General features: G+C 43.3%; 1 protein-coding gene across 3 annotated transcripts in view; it reads right to left on the bottom strand.

The window, feature by feature from the left end:
• Positions 1-17,746, bottom strand: part of LOC139757549 (putative neural-cadherin 2) — a 90,967-nt gene that overhangs the window by 24,588 nt on the left and 48,633 nt on the right. The window contains exons 1-2 of one of the 3 annotated variants that reach the window (XM_071678140.1): positions 6,938-7,053; positions 4,344-4,783 (exon numbers count right to left, since the gene is read on the bottom strand). The exons of the other annotated variants lie outside the window; for them this stretch is intronic. Of the exons in view, the coding sequence (XP_071534241.1) occupies positions 4,344-4,392 (49 nt within the window). The 5' untranslated portion in view covers positions 4,393-4,783; positions 6,938-7,053. Of the gene's footprint in view, positions 1-4,343; positions 4,784-6,937; positions 7,054-17,746 lie in introns of those variants that run through there. 3 annotated transcript variants of the gene reach the window in all.

Raw genomic sequence — 17,746 nt, 5'->3', positions numbered from 1 at the left:
CCTTCATGGCTTCAACAATAAGCGCCTCACATGCCACTTCAGTAACTGTTACATCACTGATACTGTGATGCCTCTGTCCCAGCTTGTTAGTGAAGAATCGTACCCAACATAAGATGTATCAGGAAGTGTTAACGTCGCAGTGGGAGATATAACCTCCTGCCATACTTCGTTGATCCCTCAGTTATGGCTCGGAGCTGGCAGAGGAGAAAACAGGGATGGAAGAAGTTTACTTTATAATGAGGAATGTGCGTGGGTCAAGACAATCAGAACTCCAGAAGATCAAGAATACACATGTAACACTGGCAACACAGTGGTCGTATAGCAACACAGTGAACGTGTGGCAACTCAGTGGTCGTATGTCAACACAGTGACGTGTGGCAACTCAGTGGTCGTATGATAACACAGTGGTCGTATGGCAACACAGTGAACGTGTGGCAACTGAGTGATCGTATGGCAACACAGTAACATTTCCCTCCACCAGAAAGTAATTCCTGTGGTAATCCACGCTTGATCACAGCTAAGCTTGGTCGTTCCAGTTCAGTCCCACTGAAGAAGGAAAATCTTCTGGTAGAGCAAGGCTGACCTTATCTGCCAGACAGACCTGCCCACAATGATCTCCAACTATCCAAACATACAACTTGTACAATCACCTAAACACAGAACTTACGTAAACATCTAAACACAGAACTTACGTAAAGATCTAAACACAGAACTTACGTAAAGATCTAAACATAGAACTTGTATAGATATATAAGCACAACTTGCATGACCATATTTTTCAGATACATTGAGTAATATACAAGCATCAGGCATCACGTCACATCATCAGTCTTATGGAATATTGGAACATGACTATACCGGACTCTGACAACAGCAACAGCTGATACAACAGCAAACAACAGGAACGAGGTAAACGGTAACATTCGTCGTGTTAACAGAGTCTGGGTCAACAGTGGTAGTGGACTGAGTCTAGTGTGAGACGGTGTGTCCAGCATCACCAGCTGTGTTGGTTACCTTTGCCACAACACCAGCAGCAGCAGCAGTGGTGGTATTGGAAACAACAACAACAACAACAGCGACAGCAGCATCACCACCACCACCAGCAAAACTCTGGTGCAGCCATGCACGCGGCAGCTGCGCCAGGATGCGAGACAGCTGCACCAAGTGGAAGAAACAGAAGCGCCAAACGTAAAAAGACAGCTTCAAGAACAGTGACAAGACAGCTGCTTTTACTGAGACGAGGACATTACAAGAACAGCAGTGTGGCAGCTGCACCAACACCATCAAGACAGCTGCACCTTCAGAAACGAAACGTTTACAACAACAGGTAACGATGCAGCTACACCACCAGTAACCAGACACACAACAGCAGCAGTAAGAAAGGCAGCAGCACCAAGAATAACGAGGCAGCTGTGCCACCTGTGACAGGGGCTGGGGGCTGGTGGGATGGAGACCACGAACTAAGGTATTGGCTGTTTGCTGGGTCACACCTGGGAGTGTTCACTTGTGGCCAGGTGTTGCCCAGCTGCCGCTCCATAACCAAACGTTCTACATAACACTCGTGTGTATATATATATATATATATATATATATATATATATATATATATATATATATATATATATATATTTATATATATATATATATATATATATATATAAAGACCCAGCCACCTCGCCTGGAACTTATCGTGGGTTGTGGGACGAAGATACAACACAGTACTCATGTATACAACCTCTTCTCCCTCGCTGGGAAACCATATCATTACATTAATCCTCTTGTGCAAGGTGAAAACACAGCATACCATAACATAGCATAGCATACAAATAGCATAGCATTGAGTTTCTTGGTTATCTAACATATCTCATGTTAATCTAAGTTACAATATTGGTGTAATTAGTAGTAGACGACATATACGACGAAGATATCAATCAACAGTAGGAATTTCGTTATATAGCAGGAAACGCCAGCTATAGCGGGAATCCATGATGCAGCAAGTTTCTGAAAAATTCCGAAATCTTTAGCAATCCAGAACCAGAATAGGAACGCTAGCGGTACACAAGAATAGTCACACCCTGAGGCACACCATCCTGCTTCATCCCTTTACCATATTCTAATTTCCTTTTATTTTACCATCATCTCCTTACAGTCTTATTCATACCTTCCTCCTTTCCTTTATCCTTTCCTTCATCCTTTCCTTCATCCTTTCTCTCTGATATTTCTTGCTCTACCTTTCCCTCGCTTCTCTTCCACGTCCTGAGACAAAAAACGTTCAGTCCAGCAGTGTGGTCTACGGTTACGTGCGCTGTAACACTCCATCAGTTACGGTCGCCTGGTGTTGTAACCCACCACCGCTGGGCTGCTGGTGGTCTGATATGGTTCCCACCTCCTCCGCTAGGGTTTTGGTGGTGTGGTGTGGCCCCACCACAGCCGGACGCCTACCCTAACTGCTGCAATATTGGCTTAATAATTGTCATTCCTCTCCTCGCGGGGACACGCTGTAGTGTCAAGAATGTAATGAAAACAAATATCCACTTGTATGTCGTCTGTCACGAGTGTGCTGTGAAGGATGATTTTTTAATGTGCGTGATTTAGTTAGCCTTTTATATATATATATATATATATATATATATATATATATATATATATATATATATATATATATATATATATATAAAGTTATTTGCAGATGACACCGCTGTGGTGGCAGACCCCAGTGAGAAGTTCAGATGGTGAGGAGTGATAATGTCTGCGAGAATGTAGAAAAGACAACACAAAAATTGACGTGGCGAAAAGTGAGAGAATGGCAAGCGGTAAACGGGTGGAAGAAGATGGTTTGAGAGTAACATTCATAAGGGAGGAGTTGGAGGATGGGGAGGTTTAAGCTATTTAGGAGTGGACGTAGCAACGGATGGGAGGCATGAGAGCTGAAGTGAGTCATTAGACAGAAGAGGAGGTTAAGGTACTGGCCGGAGTGAGGAGTGTGTGGAAGGGATGGTAACTGTGTCTAGAGGTACAGCAGTGTCAGCAGTGCTGTGTGGATGTCAAGTCTTCATCTGCACTGGAAGAGAAAGACAGACAGAAGAGGATGTGCTTGTAATGAAATTCCTGAGTAAAGGCGAGGCGGGTTGATAGTTTGAGCAATGACGGTGTCAGAGAGAAGTGTGGTAATGAATGCAGTTTGACTAAGGGAGCGAATCAGGGTGTGGTGAAGCGGCCTGGCCACTGAGCGGAGGAGGTAAGAGAATATGACAAAGACAATTTTTGTGTATGAAAGGGTGTGAACCCAGGGGAAGTGGGTGATGAAGTAAAGAAGGCCTTGGAATATCAGACAAGAACGTTAAGAGGGGTAAATGACGCGCTTTGGAAAGAAAAAAAATGTAAGAGTGATGTACGAGGGGCGACGTACAGTCCAATGGCTAAACTAGAACGTATGAAGTAGTAGGATTAAAGACATAGAGTAGCATGTGGTGTATGGCTGCGGATAATTGACTCTAGTTTCGGTATATTATAGATGACGGCTGAAGAATGGACATGTGCATGTGAATCCGTTACTCCTTGATTGCTGACCTTACCTCGCGAAGATGGGAGAGGTCATCAGGTACAATAATACATCAATAAATACCGCTGTTTTCTTCATGAATGATTAAGCTCAGACGGTGGAGGAATAAAGCAATTCTTAGCAACAAACAACCAGCAGCCAGACTACACATTTTAAGAAGAGAACGCGCGCGATAGATCTTAACAAGGATGAATACTGGCTTAGCACAGCAGCAACTGCCTACACAACCTCCTGCTTCTCTCCTGCTCCTCCTGCTGCAACATGGCTGGCCTCCAGCATACATATAATGGTCGTTCCCCAAATTCCTCACGAACACAGCGTCGGGGAGGCAGCTGCTGCCAGACAAGCCTCAGCTGTGGCTCTACAGATTAGTTTCAGTCTCACGGACGAGTCTGTTAACGCCTGAGAGACGCTTTCTGTTTACCGTTAGATACTTGTATATAAATTGTGTAATTTTCTACGCTCAAGACACGTTGATGTGATGGATTTTACCTGGAGTGCTGACTTGATAGATATGAGGATCTGATCTTGAGTTTCACATGAGGAGATCTATGGACTCCCTACAAAACTAGATCATCTATTGATAGATGTATACGTATAAAGATAAACACACACACACACACACACACACACACACACACACACACACACACACACACACATCCATTAGTGTTCGTTTGTCCACAAATGTAGTTTACGATCCTTTTCATATCATCAAAAACATAACAGACTTTGCTTCTACCATCAGTAAGTGTGTTGGTGGAGGAGAGAGAGTACTTACCCAGCAGCGTACTGTTGGTGATGATCTGGAAGATGTGGCCCGGGTCCATGACCGAAAGACGTAGCTGACGGTGTGCCAGTAGTGGGGACACCAGTGGGCACCCCTCAGGGCCTCACTCCCTTCAGGAGGGTGATGTTATGACCACAAGGAAGAGGCGAGGAGGGTGTGGCCTGTCTTGTACGGATCCAGTGTCTGTGATCTGCAGATGTACGATGCTTCCTACTGCTGATCCTGTCTGTATCTAAGCTACTTGTTTGCCCGAACACCTTCCTGAAGGTGCAGTAGTCCAGATTGTCCTGACGGAGGACTTACAGTGGTGTGATAACCATATTATAACTGATGTTTTCCATCATAATTTTCTGTTGACACTAATTTATCTATTTGGTAAGCAAGGTTATCCTGGCGTGTTCGTCCAGTCTTTAAGGAGTCGGCTAGATCTACTGCATGGGAAACATTATCATATAAAGTCCGTAGCAGAGCAAAGGAAAATATGAAGGGAAAACTGTATTTACCCGAGGACTCATAGCACATCAGACGTACCTCTGTGTCAGTGATTCTCTCTCTCTCTCTCTCTCTCTCTCTCTCTCTCTCTCTCTCTCTCTCTCTCTCTCTCTCTCTCTCTCTCTCTCTCTCTCTCTCTCGTCCATTAACAATCATTCAACGTGCCAACAGTTGATGGCTCACGTAATGCTACTCGCCTCCCTTCCACGTCATGGTGAGTGTAGTTTCCGTTCGTGTGTCTATATGGTTTAATGAGGAGGATTATTGGGCTATATGTTTAGCCTGATGCATCCTCCTCTTTCTTATAACATATATACTGATTATGTATATATTGCTGAGTCTCACTACAAGGACATTCACACTCCAAGAAACGACGGTATTGTAAACCCTTATTGTAGAAATAGGTAGATCTGAGTAGGTCCACTTAGCCTGGCAAAACCCAACAGGTTGAAGTGTTCTTCATTTTTCTCAAGAGCTAAAACAACTCTGAGAGTTGTACATTTCTCACGTAATTTTCCTTGTTGCTTACTGAATTATCAGTGTGATTATCCCTTACATTGTGACGTAAAGGTCGCTCCAAAGGTCACGCTACCACACCCGTGTGTGATAACGTACCGTAGTGCTCAGTGAACGTACCGTCGTGCTCATTGAACGTACCGTCGTGCTCAGTGAACGTAACGTCGTGCTCAGTGATCGTACCGTCATGATCAAGGCTCGTACCATCGTGTTGAACGGTATTCCTCCGTGCTTGAAGCGTCGTACCGCCGTTTTGAAGCTTCGCACGGTCGTGTTCAAGGCTCGTGCCGTCGTGCACAGTGATCGTACCGTCGTGTTCAAGGCTCGTGCCGTCGTGCACAGTGATCGTACCGTCGTGTTCAAGGCTCGTGCCGTCGTGCACAGTGATCGTACCGTCGTGTTCAAGGCTCGTGCCGTCGTGCACAGTGATCGTACCGTCGTGTTCAAGGCTCGTGCCGTTGTGCTCAGTGATCGTACCGTCGTGTTCAAGGCTCGTGCCGTCGTGCACAGTGATCGTACCGTCGTGTTCAAGGCTCGTGCCGTCGTGCACAGTGATCGTACCGTCGTGTTCAAGGCTCGTGCCGTTGTGCTCAGTGATCGTGCCGTCGTGTTCAAGGCTCGTGCCGTTGTGCTCAGTGATCGTACCGTCGTGTTCAAGGCTCGTGCCGTTGTGCTCAGTGATCGTACCGTCGTGTTCAAGGTTCACAGTTCCCTCCCTCTCTGCGTCCTCTCTTCTATCTTTCCATCCTCACTTTTCTCTCATATCTCTGACACATAAAGAGTTCTCATCACTCATTCATTCCTTCTACCTCCACTTATACTTGCCGTTCACCTCTCCTTAAACTGCTAATCTTGTCACTATATCTTTCCAGAGGAATTTCCTCATCCATTCTCACGACCCCTCACCCCACTTACCGTCCTTCACCTGAGCTATGGCCGGCCCATAACTCTCTCTCTCTTCTTGTTAAGTCTCCACATCCCCGTTACCTACAGGGGCAGGTGACGTCCTCCACCTACAAATTACCCATTGTCACACCTAACAACTCAGCTGATGTCTTAATCACGTAGCTCATTCTCCCTCCCCTCTCTCCGTCTCCCTCCTCTGTGAATATATACATATATACATATATATATATATATATATATATATATATATATATATATATATATATATATATATATATATATATATATATATATATATATATTGTAAAACACAACGATAGAGGTACAATAAAACATTCTCCTCTGCCAGATTATCAAGAAAGCCAAGTTTGTATAATAGATTAATCCTGTCCTTGAGTCTCCAACGTTAATATGTTACCTAACCTGACATACAGCACTGCTACACCAGTGCAATGCTGTTCGTCCATTGTTATGTAAGTCATGACAGACGCAAGTGTCACCTTCACTTCCTCGGCACATAATTCATCAAGGAATATCATATTCCCGTAAGATGTATATTTTCGTTTTAACGTCACCGTAATTGTAATTAGTTTTTCCAAAGTATTTAGATTACATAATGTTCGAAATGGTGGGAAAAGGATTCTAAATCTTGGCTTCGAAATGTGAGCCACCTTCAGCGAGACTCGTGGTCGGCAGGTCGCTGGGTGAGGGAGGCAGCGCGCGGAGCGAGGCTCCGGTCAGAGCTGGTGGAGGCTCAGTGCGTGACTGAGGCTGGCCACTGCTCCGCCTTCCCTCACTCCCTCGTGAGGCATCAGACTTGCGCTGCCAACCTCAGCCTAGGAATTACTTATATAGAAAAATGCAGTTTATTTGTTCTATATAGAATGTTGACCACGGGAAAAGGGCCGTCCATTTTCAATCTGCCTCAGTACATTACGTCTATAATCATCCTAAATTCTCGTTCGCGATTATTACGGTTCCTGTTACTTACTGGCCCGTGATGGTTGTAGCTACCATCACCAGCTGCTGGTCTGTGATGGTTGTAGCTACTACCACCAGCTGCTGGTCTGTGATGGTTGTAGCTACTACCACCAGCTGCTGGTCTGTGATGGTTGTAGCTACTACCACCAGCTGCTGGTCCGTGCCACCAGCTGCTGGTCTGTGATGGTTGTAGCTACTACCACCAGCTGCTGGTCTGTGATGGTTGTAGCTACTACCACCAGCTGCTGGTCTGTGATGGTTGTAGCTACTACCACCAGCTGCTGGTCTGTGATGGTTGTAACTACTACCACCAGCTGCTGGTCTGTGATGGTTGTAGCTACCATCACCAGCTGCTGGTCTGTGATGGTTGTAGCTACTACCACCAGCTGCTGGCCTGTGATGGTTGTAGCTACTACCACCAGCTGCTGGTCCGTGATGGACATATTCTCTACTACCTGCTGTTGGTCCGTGTTGGCCACAGGTCTTAGCACCTGCTGGGATGTTGCTGGCCACAGCTTAGCCTACCGCCTATTGGTCCGTGATGGCTGCAAATCTCCCCTCCTCCTGGTCCGTTGTTGCTCTTACCACCTGATCCTGACCTGACCTGACCTGACCAAGGCCAGCGGCCAAACTCCCTCATGTCCTCACAACAGGTTCCTTGTTTTCCTCCAACTCTGAGGTATTGCAAAAGCTCCAGTAAAGACCGACGTAAACATTGTCTACTCGTCTTATCTATTGCTGCGATTAGGATAGTGGATGCCACCTGGTTTTCTTAGCCACTTCTCGTTTTCGTTTTATTTCATTCTCTTTTGTTGAAGCTGATAGAAGCTGTGAGTAATGGCGCACTGAGTAAGATGGGAGTTATCTATAATTTCTGGAACATTTTCATTGCTTGGTTTGGTCAGTGAAGTTTCAAGAATACAGTTTAAAACTTTGATGCTATTTAAGGCTTCGGAAAGTTGTATTGTTCCAGGGTTCACATGAATCTACCTCTCTAGCATGGTATTTCAGGCAGGTAATGCTTCGGAAGGTTCGGTTGGAGGGTTCATTTAGAAGTTTAAGTTTGGTGTATGTGTGCTGTTGTGTTTACTGTGTCAGTGTTTGACTTGCAAATTAACGAGATCGCCTCTCCACTGGATACCTTGTAACATGGCACGTTGGCTATCTGTATTTCACAACCAGAGTTTCAACTTTTGTGCCAGTTTTGTGTTATTATTCTACTCGCATGAAAACAATATATACTGATCATCATCAGACTTGTGATGGATATCTTAGCTCTTGGTGCCATGGGAGGTTCAAGTCAGTCTCTTGTAAACACAACTGTTCAGTTAAATCTAAGAAAACGATGAAAATCATTTCTGAAATTAAAGCCAAACATAATGTCTCTGCAGTCGTATAGGTAGATCCACAGCTTTAGTCAACAAAAAGAAGATATGCCCACAAAACTGTTGCGAGGAAAACTTGACAAAGTGTATCACTTGTCAGTTTCCCATTGAGAGATTTTATTAACAGCAAGTTTGCCACAGGTCGGGTCAACGCTCCTGATGACCCCGTGGAGGCTTCTGACCTTTGGACTGGATTGGCTGCTGGAGTGGAGCTCACAAGTGATAATGGAACAGACTTGGTGTCTGTTGAACCCTGAGCTCCCAAGACTGACTTATCCTCGCCAAAGCGCTTCGCTCGCCCACCACACAGACCGGTGATGGGAGGGAGGTATGTACTCGCCCATCACACAGAGCGGTGATGGGAGGGAGGTATGTACTCGCCCACCACACAGAACGGTGATGGGAGGGAGGTGTGTACTCGCCCATCACACAGAGCGGTGATGGGAGGGAGGTGTGTACTCGCCCACCACACCGAACGGTGATGGGAGGCTGGTATGTACGAGCATCTTGGCGTAGTACTGTTAGTACAGATCGCTATGATATGTCAACAGCTGTACAGACTCGTATACTGATGACCAAAAATTCTGATAAAGTCCAGGAAGTACCCAGTGAAGCAGTCCGACTGTGACAAACCCGGATGTTGATAAAAGTAGTTTTATAGGTGTGTCTGTGTGTGTGTGTGTGTGTGTGTGTGTGTGTGTGTGTGTGTGTGTGTGTGTCTCGTTCAGTTCTCATGAGTCTGTATGGCTGTTAAAAAAGTCTCCCAGACACTTTCACAAGTGTTAAGGAAAATGGGTCATAGATATTCTTATAGGAAAAATACATACGTGTTTAATAGACAAACATAAATGTTTTCCTTAAGTAAGGAGTGAAGCTTTCACAAAAGACTTTTTTACGTCGAGAGGTTTACGAGAGGTCGTAAATCCTACGCAAGATATTTCATTCGAAGGTTCCAGCGTCCCGGAAATGCATGATCAATAACGAAGATCTTCATTTTCTACATCCTTATAGTTAGTTCTAGTGTAGAACATTTACTGATAATAATCGTCAGTGTCTTATGAAAACTGTATTGAAAATACGATCAGTAATGTGGCACTAAACAATACTACAAGAATGTTATAGCAACGAAGGACGTGATGTGAGAAACTGTATTTCACCTTTACGTGGAATGTTTTAGTGTTATCCATAAATCAAACGTTATATGACCGTCAGCTCTCAACCCCCCTCTCGTTTTCCTTACCTCAAAGTTGTGCGTTGGTACAAAATCTAAGGATCTGGTGGAGACCAGAGCAACTGACGTCACAACTGTTGTAAAGCAAGTGTGGTTGTAACTCGGTCCCACAGAAGCTTTTCGGTGCGCTGGATCAAGAGAACCAGCTTCACAGGTCTGCGTCCCAAGCCTGGTAATCGTCCCCCTGGTTTACAAAACTGAGAGACGGTATCGTAGCTATGATGGTGGAGTACTCAGCAGGTCGCGTAGTGGAGAGGAAATGACGGGTGATGTGATGTGTTAGAAAGACTGGACGAATTGTTCGTAAGTTTTATTTGAGATAAATTAGAGAAGTGTTGCAGAGAGAAAGAGCAGTATGTACAGAGAAGAAAGTGTGGTACCTGAAGGAGTCTCAGGGAGAGACAGACAAAGAGAAGAGATCAATGATATAGAGACAATGAGGAGGTTAGTGTTAGAGATATATATAGAGAGAGACGAATAGACAAACAGCCAAATAGAGAGGAACCTGTTGAATCATGGACGAGGAACATTTGAAAAAAATATAAATGCAGGAAACAAAAATGATTGGAGACCGAATGTTCGAGGTCAAGGATGTGATTCTGCTGGTGCAGGGGAGGGAGGTACAGCGAGTGGTGGGGGGGTAAAGCGTCGTTATGTATGGATTTGAGACGTGTCGAGCATGGTAGGCTGGCCAACTGAAGAGGGAATCGAATACTGTAGGTTCTCGTAGTGAGGAAGATCTGATTCTGAGGAGGAGACAGAGTGTGTGAGGTGACAGGAGATACAAGATCGAGTAAACATGACAAAGGTAGGAATGTCCCTGACTTCTTTGTACTGAGTTCTTTAACGTGACTCTACTGCCAGTGACACAGCCTCATACACCTCGAGACCGGTAACACCTGTGTGTATATATGAATATATATATATACATGTGCGTGTGTGTGGGTATGTGTGTGTGTGTGTGTGTGTGTGTGTGTGTGTGTGTGTGTGTGTGTGTGTGTGTGTGTGTGTGTACACACTATTTATAAAGTGTCAGAAAATAAGAAAAGAAGCGTCTAAGAAATTATATGTATAAAGGATGTATCAGAGTTGGCCATAATTAGTAATATATATCACTGGGTGAAAAATGAGCCCGGGAGCAATATCTCTCCGTTCAGAGTAATATCTGATGATGACAGCTTATATAATTATGCAGTTTCACCAAGATTGATTTTTCAGATAAATTCATTTTCAGCACTAAGTTATTGCCTCGCGCATCAAGCTCTTTTCGACACAAAATGAGTATAGTGAAAATTAGCTGCACACACGCACAAACCTAGACACACAAACACACACACACACACACACACACACACACACACACACACACACACACACGCACACACCACGGCTTCTTCCCTACACTATACAATTTCATAATCATAAGTTAGTAAGGAATAACCATTAACCTACGAGACATTTGAGTGAGAATTTGGCATTAGTAGGTCGAGTGTGTGAAGACAACGGCAGAAAAAATCTAAGACTGAAGATCAAGAGTCGTGGTCAGCTGTGGTGTTTTGATGGACTGGAGTTCAGTAACCCTCGCGCATGTGAACCAGAAAGGAGGAACACCACCTCGGGCTAGAGAGGGGAATTAGACAGCCGCTTAAGTCCTGGCTTACTGAGAGAGAGAGAGAGAGAGAGAGAGAGAGAGAGAGAGAGAGAGAGAGAGAGAGAGAGAGAGAGAGACTCGAACACATCGCCACATTGTTACCAGTACACTGCCGCTGTTATCAAAATGTTTGTTGCTGTTTACGGCCAAAAGTTTTTCATTTCGAGTTATATAAATGAGTTACAGAATTAATTCTGTCATCCTCAGGCTGAATATGACTTTCCTAACAGTGGCAGGTTGATAGACAAATAGATATTTCATTCGACAGTTATAATACGGCATCTAACAGACACGTACGTACTGAGAACCAAGTTTGGTCAGCACGGTAAAATGGCACAGTGTTCGCCATCCAACATACTGGTGGCGTTGATTTCCTCTGGCTGGTGTGCGGCGCCCTGATCTCTCGGCTCTGCCCACCACAGAATACAAACAGTGTTTACGGCTTGCCTGCTCTCCCTGGGATGTGTTTGTAAGGATACAATTACGTATATATGTACCAAATACACGAGCAGGTGAGAGAAAGAGAGAGAAAAGAAGAGAGATGAGAAGATTGATAGACAGACAGACAGAAAGACAGAAAGAAATGAAGATAGAGAGACTAGCAGACAAACAGACAGACAGACAAACAGGCAGACAGACAAACAGACAGACGGACAGAAACAGAAAGCAGCCCAGGAGAAGCAGTGTGAAGTATACGTTGAACACACTCATAGCTACGTCGCCTCCAGCTCTGGCTAAGGTTGCGTGTGATTTAGCTTGGTTACTGCAGTCGTAATGGCTTTAAGCACACCAGCAATCTCTCTTGCTCCATTAAAGACCATTAATGATAATACCACCTTTACAGTGTATAAGTTTCTTACGGTTTATAACCTACAACGCCGGAAGCATTCTACAGTTATTAGACTCGATGACGTAAGATTACTAAGGTGGAAATGTGAACACTTTGAAGGTATTGTATCTTATTGTTATGACTGTTAATAGCTCGGCCCACCAATGAAGTATATTGGCTTTACTTCACCCGGTTATATATATATATATATATATATATATATATATATATATATATATATATATATATATATATATATATATATATATATATATGTATGCTACCAGGAAATAATTCTTTATCAAGGAGGGCAGTTGTAGGAAGGAACACTTAACGTATGATATGAAGCAGTTGTCAACATGTTTGTGAAGGGATGATCCTTGGTGCTCACGACTGATAAAGATATAAGAGAAAGTACACAAACCTCTCTCCTTACCAGCTCATCCAGAATGCATCAGTGATGATAAACTTATATGTTTAGATCACCAGGATGTATGATCCTGTCATTCTGGTCACCAATGTGATGACGCTGGCTAAAACAAATTATAGTGTTTATACAACATACATCACCACCGACGCTCCTCACAACACACAACACTCGTGGAATATACAACACTTGTTTTCACCTGTCAGTTTGAGGGTTATCAACGTGTGGGATAGATATTTAATTGGACGTTATATGTTTTAACTGTCTGTTTCGTCCGGCATTATGTGCAACTTTGTTAAACAAAAGAAAATGATTGTTCTGAATGTTTTATTTCATATATGCTGATATGATGATCATTTGAATTACGTTATATAATGATAGGATAAAAAGATCAAGACATTTTTACATGATGAATGACATTACTCTTTTTTTTTTTTTTTTTTCCAAAAGAAGGAACAGAGAATTGGGCCAGGTGAGGGTATTCCCTCTAAGGCCCAGTCCTCTGTTCTTAACGCTACCTCGCTAATGCGGGAAATGGCGAATAGTTTGAAAGAAAAAAAAAAGAATATATATATACATAACGTGTGCGAAAGTCTTGTTCGTAATCATTTGTAATAAATTTTTATACCCAATGATCTATGAACTTCACTAAATTTACTGTGGCCAGATTTTCTTCATTAAAAAGAAATACAACTGCGAATCACTCGGTAAAGGTAACAATTCGATTCCAAAATTGCCATTAATTTAGAAAAGGATTGCCGGTTCTATTTTAGATGACATGAAGACAAACTTTGATGTAGAAAATCATTTTCTCTTCTCCAGTTTTTAATTTCTCTTGCTTTTCTTTCTTCCAAAAGACTCGCAGCAATATTCCGTAAGGTGTCCGGACGGCACGGGCCTAGAGTTAATATCTTCCAGTACATGCGAGTCAATATCCGACTGAGCTCACAGACCGGATTAAATGGCCTTAAACGAAACTTTGATTTTTCGTTCATATCATTATTACTTTCTTTCCTTCTACTGTGACGTGGCCTTTAAAATAACCTGATGTCATTTCTTACTGTGATTTAGGTTTTTAAACTGTAATGTCATTCATAACTGTGACTGTCGAAAATTAATGTTCTTTTTTTAACCTCGTGTGTGTCTTATACCCAAGCTTAGTATGTCAAAATATGACATTGCATTTAAGAACGTTACTCCTTAAACCAAACGTCACTTTTCAAACTCCAACGTTGGCTTTTAAACTTTGATGTGATTGTTTAAACTGTGATGGCGTTTTTTTGACAGAGGTACAACACCCTTACACATTTCAGAATTTCTTTACAAACAACTGAGTTAGTTTTTTCAATCTGCTAAGCCAGTCTTTCAAGGTGATTATCCTTCTTTTTTTCGAATGTCTCGTCACTCTAAGATATCACTTCAGACTTTGGTTTAACATCAAGATATGATCAACATGAAATGGTCTGTACATTGTTGAGTTCTGTCCAGGCAAGGAACTGACCAGCTCAGGCTCGTGCTAGCACTAACCATCAACCCACCTAACCTAACCTAACCTAACCTAACCTAACCTAACCTAACCTAACCTAACCTAACCATCAACCCACCTAACCTAACCTAACCTAACCATCAACCCACCTAACCTAACCTAACCTAACCTAACCTAACCTAACCTAACCTAACCATCAACCCACCTAACCTAACCTAACCTAACCTAACCTAACCTAACCATCAACCCACCTAACCTAACCTAACCTAACCTAACCTAACCTAACCTAACCTAACCTAACCATCAACCCACCTAACCTAACCTAACCTAACCTAACCTAACCTAACCTAACCTAACCTAACCTAACCTAACCATCAACCCACCTAACCTAACCTAACCTAACCATCAACCCACCTAACCTAACCTAACCTAACCTAACCTAACCTAACCTAACCTAACCATCAACCCACCTAACCTAACCTAACCTAACCTAACCTAACCTAACCATCAACCCACCTAACCTAACCTAACCTAACCTAACCTAACCTAACCTAACCTAACCTAACCATCAACCCACCTAACCTAACCTAACCTAACCATCAACCCACCTAACCTAACCTAACCTAACCATCAACCCACCTAACCTAACCTAACCTAACCTAACCTAACCTAACCTAACCTAACCATCAACCCACCTAACCTAACCTAACCTAACCATCAACCCACCTAACCTAACCTAACCTAACCTAACCTAACCATCAACCCACCTAACCTAACCTAACCTAACCTAACCTAACCTAACCTAACCATCAACCCACCTAACCTAACCTAACCTAACCTAACCTAACCTAACCTAACCTAACCATCAACCCACCTAACCTAACCTAACCTAACCATCAACCCACCTAACCTAACCTAACCTAACCTAACCTAACCATCAACCCACCTAACCTAACCTAACCTAACCTAACCTAACCTAACCTAACCTAACCTAACCTAACCTAACACGTAAACTTGAATTCTCAAGTTAGAATGAAAGATATCTTTATCCTCCAATTCCTTTAGATAATCCTAAAGTTTCCTTCATACATTATCATGACATTTCCTTCTTTCATTACTCTGATATTTCTGTCTTACATCACCATGACGCCTCCTTCATACATCAATCAATCATTTCCTTCGTACGTTACCCTAAATCTTTCTTCATACATTACCATGACACTTCCTTGATACATTATCATGACACGTCCTTCGTACATTACGTAGTTCTCTTATCATACATTACCTTGACACTTCCTTCATACATTACCCTGAAATTTCCTTCATATATTACCGTACAATACACTAAGATCTTCCACATATCTCAAAAAAAAACTACATCATAAAATTGATAATTTTTCCTTCAGTTGGACTGTATCTTCTGTTTTACTTGGGGGAAAAAATATAACATTTTTTGTCAGTCAAATATTCTCGAAGATATTCCATATATTTCACTTTAAAAAGATAATGATATTGTGCGACATTCATGGCTGGTGTGAGGTATTGTCCCGTGTCCGCCCCGTGCGTGGGTGGAGCAGTAAGCCATGGCGTGTCCTCCCCGTGCGTGGGTGGAGCAGTAAGCCATGGCCGCCTTTTCTCTGCCTCACACAAAAACCTTCACTCCAGAAAATATTTATTCCATCAGCTGCTTGAGCCAGACCTCTTCACTGGAGTTATATCCACCACTCTCATGGCATGTCCTCACAGACGTTTTCTTCTGAAAACGTTGGTTTGTGTCTGTCTGTCTGTCCCTATTTTTTCTGTGTATATTTATCATATTTGTGTTTGCAGGGGAATGTATTGTGTGCGTTTGCATATCCTTGTGTGCAAATGTACCTTGTGTGATTTCACACACACACACACACACACACACACACACACACACACACACACACAAACATATATATATATATATATATATATATATATATATATATATATATATATATATATATATATATATATATATATATGATGAAACTCTGGCGAAAAGTGTCTGTAGTTCTCTCAACAAAGGAAAACGTTTGGTGGTTTCTTTCTGCTGCCACAGTAGCTGCTGCTCTGTGAAAGCCGACGAAAATACAGGTGTGTCAGCACGGGAGATACATGGATGGACGGGTGTGGAGAACTGGCCTCCCGACCCTTCCATAAGAGAGAAAATGACACGGTAGATACACCAGTGGCTCACGTAGGAGTTACGAAGGAATTAACATCCATCCTGCCCGACCTTGTCTCGCTCACGTAGGGGGTTTCGAAGGCATTAACATCTTACCTTCCCGAGCCTTCCTCATACCTCACCTTCCCGACCCTTCTTCATACCTCACCTTCCCGACCCTTCCTCATACCTCACTTCCTTGACCCTTCCTCATACTTCGCAAGAACAGCAAGACCTCGAGCGACACCGCGTTATTAGGTCCTCAGACTTCGCCGTGGAGAAAAGGTGGCAACCTTGAAGTTTGTCATTGCTTTACGTAGATATAAGTTGTGCTTGACTGAGGCTGAGAAACTTTGGCCGACAACGGTACACTTGGAGAGTCTGTTTCAGACGCGTTGTTTACCTTAACGAAACACTTACAAGCACGACTAAAACACTGTTTCAAAACTCTGTAGAGACGCTTCGAATCCAAACAAACATTGCTTTTTGCTGATGATATCATTCAGTATGTTACTTGCTGCGTAGGAACATTAGACACATCAATAGCAATCCTCCATCATCTCAGTCTCAGGAATCGTGTGAGAGACGTGAGGTAGCAGCTAGCAACAATACATCATGGAAGAACCAGACAGATGAAGGTCAGATCAAACTCTTTTTCGATACATGGATGGAAGTTGAGATTCTAGTCATGTTGTTGTTATGTATGTAACTGCAGTTGACTGAAAGATAAAGCAATATCTAATAATACCCTGATAGAGCACGTGTACACACACTCACACATACACACATACACACACACACACACACACACACACACACACACACACACACACACACACACACACACTAGTTACCTTCTAGAGAGGAGGAGGGTGATAAATGGTGTATTGTCCAGGGGAAGTGGGAGCTGCCAGGAGATACGAGGCAGGAGAACGGGGAGGAGGTGGGAAGGACTGAGGAGGCTGGTGGGTACAGAGGGAGGGAAGATAAAGAGGATAGGGAGAGAGGCTGGTGAAGGGAAGTGGAGGGGACCAGAGTAGAAACAGGTGGTGAAATGTGGGAACTGAGGGAGAGGAGGAGAAGGAGGGATGTAAGGAATGGCGAGGAGGGAGACGGAGTAAACTAGGAGAAAGAAGGAGGGATAGGCGATGATGAACGCTTGGGAGAGGAGAAAGAAAGATAGAGACGGAGAGAAGATGGGAAGTGGCAAGTAAGCAGAAGGTGGAGGAGGTGTGGGAAGCAACGTCGAGAGCATGTCTGCATAACCATCAATCACCAGATAGATATTTTTCACCA

The sequence above is a fragment of the Panulirus ornatus genome, chromosome 27 (genome assembly GCF_036320965.1).
Source record: "Panulirus ornatus isolate Po-2019 chromosome 27, ASM3632096v1, whole genome shotgun sequence".
In the NCBI taxonomy this organism is placed as follows: Eukaryota; Metazoa; Arthropoda; class Malacostraca; order Decapoda; family Palinuridae; genus Panulirus; species Panulirus ornatus.
This window is presented reverse-complemented; position numbering and strand designations above follow the sequence as displayed.